The sequence below is a fragment of the Epinephelus lanceolatus genome, chromosome 11 (assembly GCF_041903045.1).
Source record: "Epinephelus lanceolatus isolate andai-2023 chromosome 11, ASM4190304v1, whole genome shotgun sequence".
NCBI lineage: Eukaryota > Metazoa > Chordata > Actinopteri > Perciformes > Serranidae > Epinephelus > Epinephelus lanceolatus.
Window position 1 is genome coordinate 24,613,519 of NC_135744.1, and position 23,658 is coordinate 24,637,176.

A 23,658-nucleotide genomic window follows, 5' to 3' on the forward strand; every position below is an offset into this window, starting at 1 on the left:
ATTGGTGTCATGGTCACTTCGAAGTTGACGTACATTTCCTCTTATGGCGATGAATGCTCTTAGGGCATTGATGAATGCGTCAGATGTCATGTCATCGAGCACTTCAATGTGTAGAGCTCTTGAACACAGACAGGTAAGTAAGAGTCCATATCTTTTAACCTCTTTCCTTCCTTCTTTTACATAGATCGGACCAAAGCAGTCTATACCAGTGTACGTGAATGGAGGAGTTGCTTCCATTCTGTCTTCAGGTAAGTTGCCCATTTTTTGGTCTTCAGTATGTCTTCTGTACCTTCGACATCTTACACATTTGAATATGTGTGACGATACTGCACTGCTGCATCCTAGAATCCACCATCCATTAGCTCGCAATTCATTGACCGTCATTCCACGTCCCTGATGATAAATTCGTTCCTGACAGTGCTTGACAAGTAGCCTGGATATGTGACTACTTTTCGGTAGTATAGCTGGATGTTTCACATGTGGGTGTAACGAGGCTTGACTTAGACATCCTCCCACTCTTAAGATTCCTTCTTCGTCCAAAAATGGACTTAACTTGTACAGTTTACTGTGCTTGGACTTGGTGATGACTTTTTTCGCTTTCAAGCTCTTTATCTCACCTGGGAACGCTTCTTCTTGCACTAACTTGACAATAGCGAGTTCTGCTTCTTTCCTTTCTTCCAAGCTTGTACTTTCATTGGTTCTTTGCTTCTCACCTCTGCATTCCTTGACTCGTCGTTTCAATCTGGCCACTGCTTGAATTACTCTTGACCAATCAGAGAACTTCTCAAGGCGGTCCAATAATGATTTGTCCTCCTTTGCCTTAGTGTTGAACACATGAGCCTTGCGGAGCTCAGGGTCATCATTCTTAACTTCTCCCACCTTGCGCTCTCTGTCAGGCAGTTCCCTTTGCCAGAAGCTTCGGTCCAGTGAACCAACTGGAGGTCTTGAGTTATGCTGCTGTTAATCCACGAGATGCGCAATCGGCCGGATTTTCTTCAGATGAAACATAGGCCCATTGTTCTGGCTTTGTACTTGACTTGATTCTTTGGATTCGGTTCGCTACAAACACTTGAAACCTTCTGGCATCATTGTTTATGTAGCCGAGAACGACTGTAGAATCCGTCCAAAAGTATTCTTGCAAATCTTGGATTTCCAGTTCGTCACGGAGCATGTCACTAGTTCGAACTGCAACCACAGCCACAGTGAGCTCCAGTCTTGGTATTGTCGTCACCTTGGTTGGTGAGACTCTTGATTTTCCCATCACAAAAGAGCAATGGACTTCTTCAGACTCACTCACAACTCGCAGGTAAGTACATCCACCATATCCGGAGGTGCTCGCGTCGGAAAAATGGTGAAGCTCATACCCCTTGACGTTGCTGAAACCTGAAGGTAAGTAGCATCTTTTGATTTCCATTTCAGATAGCTTGGGTAGGTCTCTAATCCAAGACTCCCATTGAGGTCTTAGCTTTTCTGGAAGTTCATCATCCCAGCCAATCTTTTCTCTGCACATTTGCTGGAGAACTTGCTTTCCAAGAAGGACAAAGGGTGCCATGAATCCTAATGGATCATACACAGAGGCAACCGTAGAGAGCACGCCTCTTCTTGTGAGTGGATTCATCTTCACTTGCACTCTGAACTTGAATGAATCAGAAGTGATGCACCACTCTACGCCAAGAGCTCTCTCTATATGAGGTAAACTCAAGGCCATGTCTTGATCTTTAACTGTGGCGCATTCTTCCTCTGGAATGGTTGCCATCACATTTTCGTTATTGGAGACAAACTTATGGAGCCTTAGCTTGCCTGTGGCGCAAAGTTCCCTTGACTCCTTAACAAGCTGGACGGCTTCCTTTTCAGTGTGTACACTTGCTAGACCATCATCTACGTAGAAATTCCTCCGAATGAAGTGTATGGTGTCCTCATTATATTGACCTTGCCCTTGTGCTGCTAAATGCTTCAGACCAAAGTTGGCGCAGCCAGGAGACAAAGCCGCTCCAAACAGGTGGACTTTCATTCTGTAGGTGGAAGGTGTGGTTTCCAGATCGCCGTACTCCCACCATAAAAATCGCAAGTAATCCTGGTCTTCTCTTTTCACGCGAAACTGGTGAAACATCCGTTCGATGTCACAAGTCACTGCGATAGAGCCCTTTTGGAATCTGCACAGGACTCCCACCAAAGTGTTTGTCAGGTCGGATCCGGTAAGCAGATGGTCGTTGAGAGATATGCCTTGAAACTTGGCAGAACAGTCGAATACTACACGTATTTTCCCTGGCTTCTGTGGATGATAAACTCCATGGTGTGGAACATACCATGCCGGACTGTTGTCAAGTTCTTCCTCAGGGACCTTCTCTGTGTCACCACGTGAGATTATGTCATCCATGAAGTTTACATAGTCCTTGTAGTACATTTTGTTCTTCTTTAATCTCTTTTCAAGACACTTCAAACGATGTACTGCACATATCTTATTGTTTGGTAGGTTTGGTCTTTCTTCTTTGAATGGTAATGGCATTTCATAATGACCATCACTCCCTTGCTTGATGTTTTCCCTTATCCTTGACAAGAATTTGAGGTACTTGAGACACAGGATCCTCTTCTCCAGCTCTCTCAAAAAAGTCTGATTCCAGGACCTTTAAGAAGTCTGAAGGGGTCATTTCTTTGACTTTGGATCTATTCACATAGTGCACTTCAGTTTTTAGGTTGATGGCGGGCTCAATATCTGGAGTCACTTGCCTCACCACTATGCGATGACTGATCCCATAATCTACACAGGGATTCCCATGGCCAACTATACTCCACCCAAGTTGTACCCAATGAGCAGACCTACTTCACAGTCTTGTAGAGGTGCCACGTCTTCTTGGAGGTGTTCTAAGTGGGGCCAGGCTTTGGCAGTTTCACCAGTTGGGATGTGAGTTCTGTTAGCGGGAATAAATTCACGCATGTAGGATGGTGGTAAAGAGAACCTTTTGCCAGAGTAAAAGCCACGGACTTGTAGATTTTTTATCCTTTGGGAGCTTACTACCGAGGTTCTGGATGTCATAGTAGAAAGCTTCAACTTGACTTGTTCTCTGTCAACATCCAAAGCGTCAGCTACTTCTCTCAAAACAAAAGTTGTGTCACTTTGAGAGTCCAACAGAGCATATACAAGTACCTCCTGTGCTGGCTGAGTGACTGATGACAGCCAGACAGGAAGTATTGCAGATGTCTGTGTATTCGCTTCATCAAGGATTACTCTGTTTGAAGTAGCAACAGTGGTTGTGTCTTTGAGTTGCGTTTCTTGGGGCTTTTCTTTATTCCTTTCTTGACTTGAACTTGATTTTTCTCGGTTTGGATTTCGTTTGGCTTGTGCTTGTCTTTGCCATTTGTCTCTGTCTTCATGCAAACAGGTAGGGTGCCGCATGTTGCAGGTGTCGCAAACACTCCTACTGTTGCAGCTCTTTGAGACGTGGCCTGACTTAAGGCAACCAAAGCATAGCTTTTCAGCTTGGACAAACTTAACTCTGTCGGAGACTGTCTTTTCAAGGAACTTTCTGCATTTGTTCAAAGCATGCCCAGTCTTCTTGCAGAAAGTGCATGTCTTCACAGTCTCTTCATTGGAACTTGTTATCAGTGTCTTTGCTTTGACGTTTTGATGTCTTTGTGGTTTTGGCTTTTCAGTTTCACCTTGCTTTAGTGATTGCAGAGATGTCACTGGGTTACAGGCAATTTTTGCTTCTCTTGTCAGAAATTCAACGAACTGGCTAAAGGAGGGGAACTTGCTGCTTGTTTCTTCAACTTCAATGACTTTCCTATTCCATCTCGCAGTAAGCCAGTCAGGTAGCTTTGACAGGATTTTTCTGTTTTCATTACAGTCATTTAGAATCTCCAGTGCCTTAAGGTGGACCATAGCGGCCTCACAACTGCGGAGAAAGTCGACAAACTCTCTGAGCTCAAAGCTGTCTTTAGTGCCGATCTTTGACCATGTTTGGAGTTTATCTCTATATGCCTTTGCAACCATGAATTGATTTCCATACCTTTCTTCCAAAATCTCCCATGCTGAAGCATAAGCAGATTCAGTCCCAAGCAGGAAGTATCCATCAAGCGCGTTCTTAGCTTGACTACCTACTTATCTGCGGAGGTAGTATATCTTCTCTTTGTTGTGGATATTCTTCTGGTCAATAAGCGTTTGGAAAGAGAGCTTCCAATCACTGTACTTCAGTGGATCCCCACTGAACACTGACGGTTCAGGGACTGGGATTCTATTGGCACTTAAGGCATCTGCCAAGACCTTGACAAGCTCAGCAGTGCTTTCATTTGAGGAGGTGATCACAGTCTGTGGGGCAGGAAACACAGACTGGGGTGGATGCCTTGTGGGGCCTAACTCATGGGTTAAGATATCCTTTGGCTCTTTTTTTACATCCAGTTCTTGATCATACACTTGCATTCTAGCCCGCGCTGCATTGAGCTCTTTCATTGCCTCCAGATGCTGTAACCTTCTCCGTTTTTCTTCCAGAGTCCTTTGTAGAGCTGTGTGTTCTTCTTCCAGTTTAGCTTTCATTTCAGCTTCCTCCTCTTCTCTCTTTATTCTTCTTTTCATTTCATCTGCTTCTTGTTCTAGACGACGCCTCATGGCAGCTGCCTCCTGAGCAACGATCTTCCTTTTAGCTTCTTCCTCTAGACACTGTATCTCCAGTTGTTCTCTTTCTTGTTCTTGCAATACTTTCAGAACAGCTTGGCTTGCAGCAGCTTCTTGGCGTTTCAGAGAAGACCTGCTTGAGTGCTCCGAGGCATCTTTCAGAATAGAGGCGACAGTACCTGATTCACTTTTACTGGAGTTCCAAAGAGAGCTGGCATCTGGCCAGTCTTGTTCTTCTTCTTCAGGAACCCTTCCACTTAGACAACGTGATGCTCTGGATACAATGAAGTTTGAAATCTCTACACACTGATCTACTTTTCGGCGTGTGTCTTGGTCTAGGACTGTGATTCTGCGTAACTCTTCATAAATGCGCTGGACGTCAGCGGAAAAGCCTCTGACATAACCTATGATATCATTTAGCAGATGCTCTGGTAAGGGCTCCGAGGACTGTGACAATGACTTCTTAGCGAGTCTGACTTGTGTTCTCCATTTGTGGTAAATGTAGTTGAATTTTTGTTGAAGTGCTTTAATTGTGTTGTCTAGTATTTCTTTGCCCTTCTCTGTTAGTGTGCGGATTCGTCCACCACGTCTTGGCTGCTGTACTTCCTCTCGCTGGGCTTCAGCATCTTCGACTTGATCTTCTGGAGGGTTCTGATTTTCACTATCACTAATATTGTCCCTTACCTTGGGTGTAAACTCACTTGACTCTTCCATTATCAAATAATGGCTTTAAATTCACTAGATATTAATTGTAAATAAATCTCTGCATGAATTGCTAATGCCTCTTAATGTGTGAATGTTCACTCAAAGTTATTATCATAAGCTGTAATAGCAGATACTGATAAAATCAGTATTACTTCAAAATGTCCTTTAAATGTGTGCTTCTTAAATGGAGAAACAGAAACAGAATCAGAAGTTATCATGAACTATTCTATTCAATAGCTTTAAACTCAAAATTCACTTTGAAAAGGTAAATAAACCTTGGTTCCCTTGGAACACTTGCATTAAACAAATATCAAATGGCAACTAGCCTTCACTTAATATTATCAAAACACACACTTTAAATTGGCACTTAAAAATACAAGGTGGAAAAAGTGTCCTTTAACTTAAATCTTTAGCTTCAAGGCTGACTATAGTACCCTTTAATGGCAAGATTCAAATAACTTTAACTTGGCAATTAAGTTGCATTCACCACCCCACACAACAGTTCTTAAGCATTCACATAAACCCTTTAAGCAACTCTTGTAAAGCCCTCTTCTTAGCCCACTCTTGTCAGTGTCCAAGTTCTTAATGGCTTTGTCTTGAAAATGCTGCTAAGTCAGTTCGTGTGTGTGTGCGTTTTCAACTGTGTGAGAGTGCGAGATTTTCCTCATCTGTCAGTCCTTTGATGAACCGTCGTGAACACGTTGAGATTCGCTCGCTAGTCTTCAAACTTCTTGCTGTATTGTCCACTCGCGTCGATGAACAGTCCGAGTTTTCACTGTGACTCCCTCCCCAGGCACAATCAGACACAAGTGGTTTTCTTGACGGGTTTTAATGAAGTCTTCTCTCCTCATCAAACCGTGAAAACTAACATTACACAGTATTAAACATACAGACAACACGTTAGCTGAATAGCAAACATGATAGCAAACAATAGAAAACAAAAATAAATACAAACATAATAAAGTACCTCGTTGGCTGCATGCTAGGAAAGGAAATCATCTTGGAATCTTCTTATCTTCATATACACCAGTAAACATTAATCTTGTTCTAAAAGCAGGTACAGCTCATCCTCACTTGCATATGAGCATCTCTCTATGCAACCTGCACTCAACAGCGTCAGCTAGCTTCTAACTCACTCACGTTAACCAGACGGAAACAGCTCAACGGGGCTTCAAAATAAAAGACTCTTCCTGTTTACTAAAAGAGCACAAATAAAATACAGAATATTACCCAAAATAAATTCTGACTCAAAGTCATTCTTAGATGGAAACTTCATGGAAATATGTAACACATATAGTGGCAACAGTTACATGGTGACTCTAAATTCGAATGTAAGTGTGAATGGTTGTCTGTCTCTGTGTGTCAGCCCTGTGATAGTCTGGTGACCTGTTCAGGGTGTACCCCGCCTCTCGCCCAGTGTCGGCTGGGATAGGCTCCAGCCCCCGTGTGACCCCTAACAGGTTATGAAAAGTGAATGAATGACTGAAATGCATAGTGTACAATCCTCATGAGAGCTGCAATATTGCAATGTGATGATTTGTCTGTACAGCGGAAATACTTTATTCATGTGCTCACTGTTTCATGGAGGTCTTAACAAATGATAAACCATATAGCCAAAAGTATGTGATTGCAGTTTAGGCAACATAGGGAGCCGCCCAGGGCGTCGCCCAGACAGGAGGTACCAATAAAAACAAAAACATTACTTATTGATATTTTAAAAATTGAATATAAGGGAAATAGTTGGGTGGAGAGCATTAGAGTAAAAGAAAATAAAGAGGCAGAAGCCATCGAGGGTGCAGTATGAAAACAAGGAGGATGAAATTTGCACACACCATATTTTCTTATTGTTTGTTATTTATTATTATTGTTTGTTGGCTAAGATTTTCATTTTTGTTGATCTTTAGCTCTTGTTCTTGTTAGTAAAAAACACAATACTAGTACTGCTTCTACTACTAGTCACAACAATTTGTAATTGACAAACATCTCAGTTGAAAAGTTTGGGTGTTAACATGCTGCCACAACAGCCTCCACACTTCTGGGAAGGTTTTCCACAAAATGTTGGATCCTGGTTGCTGAGATTTATACCTGTAGTGTGTCCACATACTTTTGGTCACATGGTAATACTTACAGTACAGACAGAAAAGATGGACAGTGACAATACTTTGCCGTGCTGAGGAGTGAGCAGTCCAACTGTAAATGTGCGCATGCAGTTAGGTAGGGTAAAGGACATGTATATTTCCCTTTTAGCTAATTCCTCATGGCACAGACAGGCTGAGGTTGCTCACAGATTTGAGTCAGCATGTTGCCTAAAAATGCATGTCCACCCTGCAGTCAGGAGGACTGTGTGACACAGACTGTAGTAATGTACTGCTGATTAGTTCAGAGGTATTTCAACAGACTGATTCATGCACCAGACTTCTATCAACTGAATTCCAACCAGGTGAATATAAACCCAAGTTTCACTTTCAAACTTCAGCATCACAGGTGCTCAGGTGGTAACATCTTTACATTAATGGTATTATTGATTGAATTAAATGAATGCAATATACATGCTTTGAAAAGAAATACATTATAACTATTGTTGATGTTTTATATATTGTATATCTACTGTATGTGGACTAATTCATGGTGATGTTATTAACTATAAATTAATAATCACTCAACAGTCAAAATGCATCGGATTTACTTCATTAGTTTATATAAACTTTGATAAAAAAATATTGCACTTTGCATTTATCCATAATATCACTACTATAGTGAGTTTTAAATTAAAAATTAAAATGGCTGCCTCATATCTCATATTTTCTATGTATATTCTATTTATTTTCTATATATACTCTATGATATATTTGCATTTATCCATAATGATACATATTCAAATATCTATATTTTTTACATTTATACTGTCTAACATGCCTGCGCAATTTTTCCTACTGTGCAATATTTTACCACTTACTGTGGGTTGTGTGTTTAAAAATCCATTAACACCTATGCCTATAAAGCTTTTAAATAATGGCAGATAAAGCCAGAATTGGAACTGGATTATGATGAAATGTGTTTTTGTACAGGTATTTCTAGGGTTTGATGTTATTTATTCATTTATCTTTTTGCGTTTTTCTGTTATTGTTACATTTGGTGTATGATGTTGATTTGTTTATGTACCATGTTGTAGGCTATATTCTATATCTTACTGTACTGTACTGTACTCCACACCATGCGTGTATTTCAATTATCCTCTGCAACCATCAATCATGGACATACACTATCTGTATAAGTGAAAGGTTTATTAGATTTTATATTTTTTTTACTTCATCATTTTTTGCACTAAATTAATTTTTCTTCTTTTTAATATTATAGAAATAAAGCCTCGTCCCAGTTAAAGGCCCAGTCCATTTTATCAGCCTGGTGTGGCTACACATTTTGACAAATAAAGGCCTGTCTCAAATAGACACCTGCTCTGGATGCCAAGCACTTCATTTTTTATATAAGTTCTTCAGATGTATAAAAGCGGGTTGTTGGTTACCTCAAATTATGTGTCCGTTCCTCAGATAACTTGTAAGTAATTCATATTCCCTCAGTCCCTAAAGGTCCTCAGATCAAAAGGTTCAAGAGGGATTTTCATAAACTTCATTCCAACTTGTGCATATTGTTTTAACATGATAAAGGCAGGCAAAACCACCAACACAAGAAGATTGGCAGAAAATTGTGAATGAGATACATGATATGGAAGTGTTAACCCACAGGATGAGGACTCAAGAGGAGCTATGTTGAGAGAAATGGGAGAAATGGACAGTGTTTACATGTTAACATGTTTAAAAGTGTTTGTTCTGTTTTGGTTGTTTTGCTTAATAATATTTTATTGTCTTGTGTCTGTGTCATTGCTATGTTGCCATGTGAAGCACTTTGGGCTGCATGTTTGTATGAAAGGTGCTGTATAAATAAAATTGAGCTGAGTTAAGACAAGATGAGAGACTCAGTAACTGACTATGTCACAGGGATGAATAGCTTTTGAGCTTTTTTATTCATTTATTGTATACTTATTTCTGTTTCTTTGTATCCTGTTTTTATCCTGTGTTAAAAAGAAAAGTGACAGCTCACAGTAAATTACGGTATATTGGCTTGTTTTTTTTATCATTATTATTTCCAATACTATGACTGAGTTCATGTGATTTTACTTTGATGTATCACCGATTTTAAAAACAGAATGCCACATGATTTTGATTTATGCATGCATGGCAGTTTCACTTCTGCTGTGGTGCCAATAATAAGCAGCCATCTGAAAGGATACAGTGAATTCACAGTCGAGAAATATACGCACCTGGGTGTTTATTCGACGTGAGGAAGATTTTTACGCACTTTTTGTGAATTTTCCAGGAGTATTGTGAAGAAGGGACTCCGTGGTGAAGCAGAGGAGGACCACACTGGTCAACATGTTTGTCAGCGGGCTGGTTTCGGTGGCTTTGTTCATCGCAGCGACAGGTGAGTGATTTTAGGCATTTGCTTTTTCTTTCTTTTTTTGAGGACAGTCAACACGTTCAAATCTTTCTTGTTGCACAGTTTAACTCAACAACAGCTGCAATATCAGTAACAATTTTGACCCTAAATATTAAATAAACTGTTTTGGCTGTTGTTGGTGCTCATCGTCCTCAGACGAGCCTCAGGCCTGGTCCAGAAAACACAGTGTAGGCCTGTTTGTGTCAGCTCAGGAGCAGGAGCAGGTCAAGTTGACGTCAGAGACCATAACATATGATTCATTTTGCAGTGTACAAGTTGTAGGATATTTAAAACTTTTACTGTAATGTCTAGTTAAACTTAAATGACAGCAGAAAATGTGCTTCGTGCTGAGGGTTGGCGCAGCTGTAAAACCAGTAACCACTAAAAAGTGGAAGATAAGAGTTACTAGTTCCTCCTCTTTTGTCACAATTGCATTGAAACTTGATCATAAATGGGGGAAAATGCTCTACAAACACAAATGCTATCACTATTTCCTCATTCTGGTTATAATTAATATTACTGTACATATTAAACAGAAGTAGGTCCAGTGAGGTTAGATCAATAAACTCAAGAAGAAGAAGATGTTCCTCTTAGATCCCTGAGGGGAAATTCAGATTTTCACTCTGTTGTCAAACACACACAGGCCCATAATACAAACACATGCACAAGCAGGACTTACCTACATTAAATGGAGAGATGTCAGAGGGAGGGGGCTGCGCATGGACGAACACCACAAGCATTTTGGGGTTCGGTGTCTTGCTCAAAGACACATCCGCAGTGCTCAGGAGGTGAACCGGCACCTCTTCAGCTACTAATCCACACTCCATATTTGATCTTGACAGGGACTTGAATCTGCAACTAGAGCTGCACGATATGACCTCAAATCAATATCACGATTAACGGAACATTTTACCTCGATTACAATTAATGAACGGTTATTTTGTGTTTGTTTTTGCCCTCATAGTTCACTGACAAGATTTGTACTTTAAATATGCTCATCTGTTAAATCTGGGATGTTTTTTTCTAATGAAAGAGTGTGTATCTTATCTTTGTGATTTTAAAATAATTGAATGAAACACACACAGATGAACATATTGTGTAGCCTCTGTAAATGCTTGTGTTATCGAGAGCTGCTTTGTGGAGGTGTTTGTCGCTTGGTGTTTGTCCATCTTTCCTTTTTGAGCCGTTCACTGTTCGTATTCGGTAACGTGATAGTGCTCCAGGTGCTGAAACAGATTGGTGGTATTACCTTTGGTCACTGAAACGGTTTTTCCGCAGTGTTTACATTTGATTTTCACAGCGTCTCCGGTTGAACAATGTCAGATTGGCCGTTGTTACGTGCAGGTTAACATCCAGATACTTGAGTTGAATGTGGTTGTGCATTGCCCCAGTCGAGTGATTATATGCCAGTTTTTCCCGACACAGCCTACACGCTACCTTATTGTCATTTTCCAAATCAAAGTGCTGCCAAACTGTGCTGGTTTTGCGAGAGGACATCTTTCCAATTTCCCACCGTGCTGTTTTAAAACTCCAGTCTACTCGAGCATTACCGCGGGGAGAGGGCCTACTGTCTCACTGCTTTGTAGCTCCCACTAGTGGCCGGCAGCTGCATGACAGTTAAGCGGCCTTGTACATGAATAAAATACTAATTGGTTTAACTGACTAATATTTCTGCTGCCGCCTAGCAAGGGGGTGAACGTTTAATGGTTTAGACAGCTTGTGTGTTTCTTTACTGAACCCGCTTGTTTTGAGCAGCACATCGTGGCATTTCCCAGCAGTGGTTGTGGCACCGATCCTGGTTGTTGTTTACAGACCCGTCCCTGCTTTTCTAACACTTTTTGTGTCACTGAACGTGGATGTTTTTAAGCCAAAACCTGATTTTTTCCCTAACCATAACCAAGTGGTTTTTGTGTCTCAATCTAACCACACCTTCACCACTGTGTTGTTGAGAAACACAAAGTGTCAACATTTCAGCAGCTGCTACAAAATAATAATACAAATGTAATGTATGGTGGTTTGCAGAAACATACAATGCAAACAGTTTACTCAATTTACTATAATGGAAGATGAAGAAATCTTGTAAGTAATCATGTTTTAGGAGCTGGGACTAGTAAATATTTGGCATTTTTGCATAAAATTATACATAAACATTATAAAATGTTTGCATAGCCTACTGTAATATCTGTTCACCATTGCAAATTACAGTGATGTGTTATAGTGACAGCATGTTATCAAACTTCAAAGTCTAATGATGTGTTTTATTTCAATCTCTGTTTGTCCAGGTGTGAGTGGCTATACAGTCACCAGCGACAACAAAAATGTGCGAGTGAAAGAGAATGAAGGTGAGTCCTGAAATTAAAAAGAAAAGAATGCAGATGAGCTTTTGTAAGCCTAAATTATATGTCCCAGAGTGATTGTGCTTCCACTTTTCCTTTCATTCTGTTCTAAGGAGCAAATATGGGAAGGTTGGCTTTGTTTCGTTTCTCAATATGAGACTATTTGCCGTGCAGGAATCCTGCTCACGGTCTTACATTCTCGCTGTGCAGAAGATATCATCATCTCGCTGTAGTGCATTTTTGATGAAGAGTTAAACAAGGTTAGACTGTGCGGAGCTGGTTATACTGTATAGAGTGCCCCAGTAATGAGTCTTAAAACCTGTAAATGATTTAGCATTTTTGCACTCGTGGTTCCCTCAGAGTCAGTGCTTTTTTTTTAAGAGAATTAAATGTTTTTTCTTTGACATAAAATATGTCAGTAAATACCTAATTTTAAAGCTTTTATTTGTCTTTAAAAACGGCTTTCCAGTCTTGTTATGTTGGTGACGTTATGTCATGCGACTGTAGTGTAGTTTGTTTATAGCCTAACGTTAGCTATTTACTTCTGGCGATTGCATTTAGACTTCAGTAATCATGACAGTGGTGTTTATTTCCGGAGATTATCTTGTTAAAAAGAAGTGAAAGTATCATGAATGTTTGTTTGTCACAATGCTTCATTTTGGCAATAATCCAAAACCCAATGGAAAAATCCTGTAGGCTTTTGATGAGGGAATCAAAGTCTCGGCCTGCAAAAAAAAGGTCATTCCTGGTGTTGTACTGTATTTGGTGCTGCATATTCTCCACCAGTTTCTTGCATCTCCTTTTTGTTAAGTTTAACGTGACGAAAGCTTGTGTCAAATATCCTGTGATCATTTTCCATAAGTCTCCATATTTAGTTATAAATTTGTGTGGTTGAATGTTCCTGTTGGGAAGTTTGCAGAGGACTTAAAAATGCTGATGGATATCCTTGTCGCTTAGCAACCCCCTTGAGAATTTTGCAGGCTTTTTTAAGGGTGATTGTTGTGTCCTAAAATGCCCGATTCACGGCAGCTTTTCCTTAAAACAAAGGAATATTTCAGACATCTATTTCCAAACAGATGCACAGGAGACAGATGTGAAGAATAAAACTTGTAGAAAAGACTCCTGCACACTGTCTAACTTGCAAAAATAATTATTTTAATGCTGCAATGTTTCAGTGACCAGACCTTCATCAGGCAAACCCTGATGCCTGATGAAGGTCTGGTCACTGAAACGGCCTGAGGGAGTTCAATGAGAGTTTTTGTTTTTTAAATCTTCAAGATCATGCAGAACTTAAGATGGACTAATAATTTCAGAACTGTATATATTTTGATAATACCTTTTTATTTCGTGTAACATAGGTGTAACTGTGAACTCTGTTATTTCAGGAGCCGACCTCACGTGCTCTCATTCAGCGGACTTTGGTTCCAATCCCAGAGTTGAGTGGAAATTTAAGGACCCAAAAGGCTCACAGGCGTACGTGGTCTTTGATGGGAAACTAACATGTAAGTACATTAACAATCTCTGCGACTGTGTCTTTTTGTAGCATGTTGACAAATGCGTTTTTTTTTCTCACCAAGGAAGTCTTTGATCCTGCGTCTGTCTCTCTGTTAGTTAAAGTTATATCTCAAAAAACTACATTAAAATATTTTAATGAAATTTGGTGGACATTTCCATGGCAGCCTACAGTGTAAGAAGAGGCAAAAACGGACTAAATTGCAATGCACACATTGAAGTAGCTGACGGGATTGTATTTCAGTGGAGTTGTACCCTGTATGATTTATTGTTTCAACCAGTCTTAAGAAAGGTTATCTTTTCTAAAATTTGTGTACCATTTTTGTTCTTGTTCTTGTGTCCTATACTGTATGACAGGGGTCATTAACTACATTTGTCCAAGGGCCAGAATTTATTTTTATATACCTTAGCATTGTCTAAGCCAGTATGACTCTTGCATTTGCAGATTCACTCATCCTGAAGAAGGCTAGCAGCATTAAGAACCTTGCCCAAGGGTCCACACTGGATATGTGTTGCCCTACCTGGGATCAAACCCCTGATCTTCCGCATCAAACGCAGTAGTCTTAACCACTAGTGATCAGCTAGATCAATCCTACAATATCTTCAATATCGTTGAATTTGGTTAAAAATATTGTGATATTTGATTTTCTCCATATCACCCCACCCTAGCTTCACCCTACTGTAGCTCCCTATGTGATGATCGTCTGTCACACTGTGATGCAGATCCAGATTCACATTCAGAGTCTCCAAACTAGAGAACGAATTCAGAGGACTGGGTAGCTTTAGCAGAGGTATGTGCTCTGAATGCTTTTGAGTCTGTTATGTAATGCTGCCACTCTTTCACAGCGCCGTACGCCAACCGAGTGACAATGTACGGTGATAATCTGAGATTCACCAAAGTGACCCGCAAGGATAATGGAGTGTACGACTGTGAGGTGTCCGGCAGCAGCAGCGGCCAGTTTGGGGAAGTCAGAGTGACGCTGACTGTTCTGGGTGAGGATCCTTTATAATTACACTCTGCAAACACATCTCTTCAAGTATAATCCACCATGACTCTCATTCCTGCCATAAAATGTGCTGCAGTGGAAGTTGTGTATTCCTGCACATGTTGAGAATGAAAGTGAATGTTATGTCCCGCAGTGCCTCCATCTCAGCCCCTGTGTAGGATCCCTTCCTCGGTGACGACGGGCAAGTCAGCCCTGTTGTCCTGCCACGACAACGATGGCTCACCTCCACCCAAATACAGGTGGTTCAAAAACAACGTCCTTCTGCCTCCTGAACCAAGCAAGATTGCCGCCTTCAGAAATGCCACCTACAAGCTAAATGCAGACAATGGCAACCTGGTGAGCCACAACCTATTACTTTGCACCATTCGAACTGTGACAGTTGTCAGTGGACTTTCAAATTAAACATATACCTCGTCTGCCTCTTCAGGAGTTTCCTGCTGCATCCAAAGCGGACTCCGGTCAGTACAGCTGTGAGGCTTTCAACGACGCTGGTCCTCCACAGCGCTGTAGAGCTGTGAAAATGGAAGTTCGTAAGTACTCCTCTCACTGTAGTAATATTGAAACTAGTTTCAGCTGGTGTGGTTTGCTGCATGCCAGCTCTTAAAGGGAAAGTTCCGTTTTTTACAACCTGGACCTTATTTCTGGCATTAAATACGGTTGTTTACTCACCCAGATAAGTTTGGTGTCATTTGGAGTCCTTCGGAAGATATTTAGATCCACGAGAGCCGCGTACATCCATATAGTGGGAATGATCGGGGCACCGACAATGAGGCTCTAAATAACACATTATCTGACGCAAAAATCGTTCATTTCACCAATATGTTTTTATGAATCGCTAGAGCTGCTTGTCATCATCATCCGGATCATTTATACTGACCTACTAACCTCTGCAAAAAAAAGACAGAGGCAATTCGTAAAGACAATCCTCTTTACCACCAAAACGTTCACCTTTCTGTTTCTCACTTTTTGTCACTGAGCACTATGTAATAATAAATTCAAGTTTTGCATAAGAAGTGCCTCTGCCTTTTGTGCAGTGTGCAGGCCGTTCTACACAAGCAATGAGAAGAAACTAAAGAAATGTAAATTCTCATAGTTATTTACTTATCAAGCAAACAAATTCAAGGAAAATAAACAATTTATGCATGTGTGTAGGCTACTTACTCAATCGAAAGTTGCCTGTTCGGTCCTGCAGGCTTCTGCTGGGTCTTCCAGTTTACTTTCGGGACACGAAAAAAACAGCCCGGTTGATCATAGAAGTGAAATCCTCTGTTGTGAGACAGTCATTTCTGGAGACATCCAGACGTGTATCTCCTGGCCTCAAAACCCACTTAGAGCAACAAAGGCATTCCTCCTCTGTTGGCATAGTGGAACATTGTCCACAAGAACACCACCAGCTAGCATCTATTCTCGGACGTGCAGCGGTTTGTTGTTCTCTGGCCAGCTGTTCCTCTCTCTGCCTCCGCATCCTCCTTTCAAAGAGCTCCTCATCCGTATACTCTGGCTCAAAACAGTAAGGAAGTCCATCATATTCAAAGTCGTCGTCCACAACCTCAAAATCTGACAAATATTCAGCCATGTTTCAAAAAACTAACATTAGCAAATTCCAGTTGTAAACAGAGCCGTGCAATACAAACATTAAGATACAATCTTTATTTTCAATGTCCCCTTGATTGTTTGGGTGTTGCATCAGTTTTACAGTTTCATTTTCAGTTATCACACTGCAGTCTTTGTTATTCAGCTAATGAATCTCAAAATGCTCCTCCTTCTGAACCTGCATTATTTTTTCTTATTGCAGAGCTCCTCCTCCCCTGCTCAGCGTGGAGTGTCCTATTACAAAGCTGCAGTGGCCTGCTGCTGACCTTGATGACACTTCCCATGCTGCTGGAAATTCACTGGCTATGAATGAGGCGCCAAACTGCTGCATACGTTAACACAGCACCCATAATCATCTGGTGACTCTCCTGAAGCTGTGTGTATGCACAAAGTGCAATGAGTTAATATGAGGGGCCGTACAAGACATATTTCATTCTCACCCTCTCACACACATACATTCTCCTTTCACATACATATATTTTCACTCTCATTCTTATACAGTTTCACTCACACATTCATATATTTTCACTCGCACACACATACATTCTCCTTTCATATACATATATTTTTACTCTCATATTTATATATTTGAATACACATTGATACATTTTTCTCTCATTCATATGTTTTATGCACACATTCATACACTTTGCTCTCATGCACATGCAATCATATATACATTTAATACTATAAGTAATATATGTATGTAAAAGGAAAAGGTATGTATGTTGAAAGAGAATATATGTATGCAAGAGAAGAATGTATGCATGTGTGAGTGAGAGTATAGTGGAAACAGAAGGAGTATAGTGGAAACGGAAGGCACTCCATTTATCGTCTACATACTCCGGTACAGTAGGTGGCGGTATACACCTAATGAGCAATGGTTGCAACGCGCCATAAAACCAAACGAAGAAGAAGAATTTATCGCGCTGTGATTGGCTGAGAAAGATGTTATTGATGTGGGTCTGCTGTGGTGAAACTACAATGTTCTGAAGATGGACTACAAGATGCACACGATGAGAACGTATGGGGCGTACGTTCTCATCGTGTTGTTTCATGCAGGATATATAAACGTGGACAACACGGTGAAAGATATTGTTTAATTACTAAGGTCGGAATTGAATTAAAAAAAGGAATATAGGCTACCAGCCACAAACTGAAACGAAATTGTCACATTGAGAATGTTTGCTCACACTCACCCATCTGAATCCCAAGTAGTAAAATGAATTAATGATATTACTAAAGGCTGGCAATACAACAATGCTCAAATGAATAAATGACTGATGCAAATTGAGCATATGTTACGGTGCGTGTCCCCTCCGTCCACAGCTGTGTTCAGCTTGTTTGTTTTATAACAGGATAAGCAAATATTAAATGCATTATTTTGTTTTTTACGTGTGAATAAAAAAAATAATGGAAATCCACGTGCTTTTTCCATTTTCTTCTTCAAATGGGCAATTGGAGTAGAAATTAGACCACAACCAGTAATTAACTTGTGTAAGGCCTTTATTGTTAAATCAATATCATGTGCCCCTACTGCATAGATAAATAATAAATAATAATAATATTAATAATAAAAGGGACGCTGCTGTGCCTCATGTGTAAATGCGCACAGCATCTCTCTTTATGTGGAAACACGCTTATTGTTTCTGCTGCGGAGTGGGGTGCTCGCTGCAGGTATTTAATAACCTCAGGCAGATATCTTTTAACGTTACAGTCTTTTGCATTTTTTGTTATGATCCTTCCACTGTAGCTCTGCAGGGGAACACTGTACAGGGGAATAAAAAGTGGGAAGCAGTAACTTCATTGATTATTTAAATCTCCAGATACGCCAAGTAGCTATATGCGCATTTATGCACGAGGCACAGCAACGTTACTTCATTGATTATCTATTTTTTTAGATTCAGTTTTATTTATATAGTGCCAAATCACAACAAAAGTCATCTGAGGGCACTTTACACATACTGTAGAGCAGATCTAGATAATACTCTTGAATCTATCTATCTATCTATCTATCTAGGCCATAAGCATAGCCGATGCCAATGTTTTGAGATGCAGTAGGGGCAGATAATATAGATATAACAATAAAGGTGAAAAACAAGTAGGCTAGGTTTCTGGTTTTGGTTTAATTTCTATATCAATTAGCCATTTGAAGACAAAAATGGGAAAAGCAAGTGGATTTCCGTTTTCTCTCATTCACACAAAAATCGGAAAATTAAAATGTATATTTGTATATCCTGTTATAAAACAAGTTAAACAATGCTGTGGACGGAGGGTACACCAATAGTAGCGAAACGTTCATAGTTTGTATCTCAGTTTAACATAATGTTGAAAGTTGAAAAAATATATATGAACAAGTTATGGCATGAGATGAATAATGCTTCATAAACAGCAGTAACTTAGATGGTGATCTCCTTCCTTTCTCGGTCATGTTGATCTTTTTCTTTCCTAATCATTTGAGTTTGTGAATGGTGCGTAAATATTGCCGCCGCAATGACTTGTGGGACGGAATTATCTCATTTCCTATCGCTTAGGAAGGTCCGATGTATCCTATGCTAAAGGAGATCGAAAGGAAGCATTGAACCTCCTTTCCTTAGTGTTTAGAGAATTTGAACAGCTCTTATCATGGCAGCCACTAAAATATTTCCGGGTCATTTCACTCAGCTAGGAACCTTCCTAAGCAAAAAAGACTTTCCGACCGCAGCCTATGTGTATGTGTTGAAAAGTAAAGTGTATATATATGTGAGAATGAAAATATATGTATGTAAAAGAAGAGTGATAATATATGTATGTGTAAGGAAAATGTGTGTGAGAGGGCCAAAATGAATTATGGTTTGCACGGCCCCTCATAAGTTGAAGTGAATGAACGTACAGTATATATCTGTCACAGCATAGGCATCATTTAGGTATGGCGAGGTATGGCAGCTGCCATACCTTGGAATCGGGAGAAAAAGAAAGAGAGAGGTTCTGTAGTCATCTTACTTGAGGCGCACTGGCTGGTTGTTTTCATTGTATTGCACTTAAAGGGAAATTTCGGTTTATTTCAACCTGTCTCCTATCGTCCTAAATTTGTTTCAAGTGACTAGTGACATAAAAATAATAGTTAGCATGTTAGCCATTAGCCTAGATACAGCCGGGGCGCATAGTCGCGTCAGACCTGTTAAAACGTAAGTGAACGGGCATACTTCAAGTGCAAAGTTAGTCCACTAAACAAGATTTTTTCCCACAAAGACCGCCTCATATCGTTAGGATAAATGTCAGAGAACATATAGAAAACGACATGTAAACGTGTTTTCTTACCTTACCGGTGTGGTGCCATGTTTGTTTACCATTTAGCTCTGCTTTTCAAAGCATGGCTGAAATCTCGCGAGAACAAGCAGCAACAGCTGGAAGGCAGAACCGGACAGTAGCCTGAAAAGTTCATTCATTTATTTTATGAAAGATTTATAGAATAATGGCTGACTTTTTGCCAGACTTTGACTTTGTGGAGGAGGAATTTGATTTTGCAGAGTTTGATGGCCGCCCTTATTTATTTGAGCCAGAATACACTGACGAAGAGCTTCGTGAAATAGAAGAACCGAGGAGGAGAGAGAGAGAGAGAGAGAGAGGCGCTACAGGTAGAGGACGAGAGAGGAGGAATGGCTGCTGCAAGGCTGCGTAGCTCTGGAGATTGGTGGTGTAACGTTACCTGTGAATGCTGTGGCCCAGTGCCCACAGAAGAGGAACTCCTCTGTTGCAAGGAATGGGAGCGGTTGCAGCCTTATTTTCAAGGTCTGGATGTGACCGAGGACGAGACACCTCCACCTGGAGTAGTATCCAGCTGGGCTTTATCTAGAGCTCGCGAGATATATTTCAGCCGCGCTTTGGAAAGCAGAGCTAGATGGTAAACCACCATGGCAGCACACCGGTAAGGTAAGACAACACGTTTACATGTCGTTTTCTATATGTTCTCTGACATTTATCCTAACGATATGAGGCGGTCTTTGTGGGAAAAAAGCTTGTTTAGTGGACTAACTTTGCACTTGAAGGTTGCCCATTCACTTGCGTTTGAACAGGTCTGACGCTACTATGCCCCGGCTGTATCTAGGCTAATGGCTAACATGATAACTATTATTTTTATGTCACTAGTCACTTGAAACAAATTTAGGACGATAGGAGACAGGTTGAAATAAACCGAAATTTCCCTTTAAATAGGTCAATAATATGCTCATCAGTGAATACGAGTGTTATTGAATCAAATTGTCCAAATTTCCAAATAGTCGCCCGGTGGCAAATAGCTGCCAGGCACCTAATAGCCGCCGGGGGTTTGACCCCATATTGTGTATTAAACGCTGGTCCGATTAAACGTCCGGGCAATTATTTCCTCATTCATTGCCTCATGGCTGTCCCTCCTTGAGGGACTGTTTGCGCTTTTACGCACGGGTCGGTGGTGAAGTGGTGCACATGACTTGTGCTACTGACGGACGGACGGACAGACAGCCACGTATCTAAAACAGGTAATACATCTGGCTACATCTTTCCCACATCAAATATCCGTGATCGCCTTGACCCGCGTGCGTAACAGCGCACACAATTCCGTGCCCTCTCACCGCTGATACTGTGATTTGATGGCCCGGTACTCATTGTAGCCCACTCTTATGAGACCCAATAATAGTAATAATAATAGTAATAATAATAATAATAATAATAATAACAAGTTACTGTGGACCTCTATGCCATGCCTTTTAACAAAATTACCAGAAGAGTTCGCTGAAAAACAGGTAATGTCAGCCTGAATTACTCACGTGCGTCCCCGGGGAAAATCGCTGACATGCATGGGGAATACAGCTTGTACAGGCTCGCCATAGCTTACTGTCAGGAGGGAACAGAATTCGGGATGGCGGACCGTCGGAATGGCGATATTTCGGTGTGGCGGCCTGTAACTGTTAATTAAATGGCCCGTTCGGTTGGTATTCGGATAACTGGGGCTTTACTGGTATGCAATAGCACCACCCAGCGGTGAAACCCGTGTACACGTGTACACGAAAAAAATGACCCACTCTAAATGTTTAGAGATTTTTGTACACGAACTCACCCCTACATTATACAGTATTTTTGCACTAAAAACATACTGGACAGGAACTGTAACCAAATAACGGCCTGGTGCAGGTCGGTGCAACAAAAAAAAAAAGCCTTGAGCAAATAGCCGCCTGGTTCTTTTAAAGCCTGGGGTCAAAATCAATTTTGTGAAATAAACGCCCGCGCTACTATTTGGAAAAATACGGTATCTATGTGTTGTAAAAGCATTTTGCTCTGCTGCTGTAGACAGCCTGTCTAAATGATGTCTTGAAGCCTGTCTGATTGTATGTGGGGTTTTCTTTCTTCATGTCGGCATGTTAAGCTCGTATTTTCGGTCTCTGGAGACACTCCAAGTAATTCGCCTATACAGTATTGTACCAAATTGGCCTTTGTTTTACTGTGTTGTTGTACCGATGTTTTCACTGCTCTCACCAAGTCGTGCATTACATGCAGACATGAGGTATTATGAATGTGAGAAACAGCTTCATGTCCTTTGAAACAGTTTTCAATAGCATAGTATGTACTTCTGACAGGTCAAAGACCAAAGTGAAGTTTTATATAAGTTCATATTTTTGAAACTCCATCATCAGTAGCTCTGTGACGTCATGTCATATTGTCATACCTTAGCTTTTGCTGAAACGACGCCCCTGTGTCACAGGTCTGCTAACTCTGCATCATGCACTCGATACTAAGCACACATACTACTGCATATACTCTACAATACTCTCTCATATAAACAGTTATTGAAATGTGCAGTAGAAATCTGTTTCTGACAGACATGTCTAACAGGGTGATGAGTAACAAGCATGAATGTGACTTAATTCTTAACTGAAAGTCTATATTCTGTAATCTTTAATATCTACATTCACTATTTTTTGTGATTTTATTCAGTGTGATGAACGATACCGAGCTTTAGCCTTTAGTCTTAATAACAAGATAGCACGAACTATCTGTGTTTGACAGCAAATAAGAGGGATTTTAAAAGGAGATGAAAACTGCTCAACCATCAGGCAATTTAAATTTTCTCAGCTCAAAAGTGATGCAACGTCGCACTCCGCAATGTGACATTATTGCTGAGTATCATCACTCTTTAAGGTGAGCGATCTATTTTGCCTGACTGAAATCTGTCCCCTGTGTCTCCTTCTTGGCTGCCAGATGACGAGGGCAGACAGAGGCGACCTTGTGCCACACAGGCCCGCTACAGTGGAAGACTGTGTCGTATTAGTCGGTAAGAACTGGGCAGGGCAACAAAGATAGCTTTGGTGAGGGTTGAGTCTGATGACAAGCAGAGAAACAAAAACTTTTGAACTGTTTTTGACCGACTACTAATGTATGCATGAGCAATAACGTCTATACTACTCTGAGGAGACGATGTATAAAGTCTCTCTACTATCATGACAAAGAAAACCAAAACACAAACTCAGTTTTATTTTGCCTTTCACTTGTGCCTGAGACACATGATCCATGTTCAGCCGAGGCTTGTTGTCATAAATATACAGTATGTCTCTGAAAGCTCTACGTTTAGTCAGATCCACATCAACGGTTCTATTTATACATGGACAGAGAATATGCTTTATATGGTGTAATGTTTCCTCTGATAATGTTCAAGATTTTTACTTATGTATATAGTTGAGTAGGTGGTGTGTAGTCAAAGTACAATCATTTAATTGCACTGAAAAGCACTGCTGTACTATGTACTGTATAATGACAATAAACTGAACTGAAACTTAACTGCATCAGATTCAAACAATGCTCATTAAATTAAACCAACCAAGCAGTTAAATGTGTTCTGGCATGAACTCCAGCATGCATGTCCTCAGTTGGTATGAGCATTATGTTGAAGGTGCTGTTGGTGTCCTGTAGAGGGAAGCACTGGGTGTTAAAAAGAGGAAGGAAATGCAGGAACTGCAGGGATTACAGCCACGAGGAACCATGCCAACATTTAGACATATGCAGTAATGCAAACATAGGTGTAGATTTTGGGGAGGACGCAGGTGAAAGAAGCAGGAGGCTTTTATTTTGACAAATTTAAAGACATTTACACCTTAAATTGATGCAGAAAAGGCAAAAATTGGTGCATAGAAATTCACCAGAATGCTGGAAATTAAGAGTTTGATGCTCAAAATCTTCTGGAGGAGGCCCCTGACACCCTGTTTTACATGTGTCCTCCTCAATGTTGCAATGCTGAAATAAAACTTACGCCCTTGCAGTACTGTGTCAGAGCAAGTGGTTCAGGGATTATCAGCATGTCATATGATAAAAATAAATATAACTGCGCAAACAGGCTAAAAGAATGTGTTTGTGATCTTATAATATCCTAACAACAGTTCACCTCAGTGGACAG

The 23,658-nt window shown here is 40.6% G+C and overlaps 1 protein-coding gene across 1 annotated transcript; it reads left to right on the plus strand.

Moving 5' to 3' along the window:
- Positions 1 to 9,603: 9,603 nt before the first annotated feature.
- LOC144464664 (junctional adhesion molecule A-like) lies at positions 9,604 to 19,296 on the plus strand. The gene is made up of 7 exons (XM_078172395.1): positions 9,604 to 9,793; positions 12,091 to 12,150; positions 13,530 to 13,646; positions 14,503 to 14,649; positions 14,797 to 14,999; positions 15,091 to 15,193; positions 16,459 to 19,296. Exons 1-7 carry the CDS (start codon positions 9,745 to 9,747, stop codon positions 16,563 to 16,565), a joined length of 786 nt encoding a protein of 261 aa, XP_078028521.1. The 5' UTR covers positions 9,604 to 9,744; the 3' UTR covers positions 16,566 to 19,296.
- Positions 19,297 to 23,658: the final 4,362 nt, after the last annotated feature.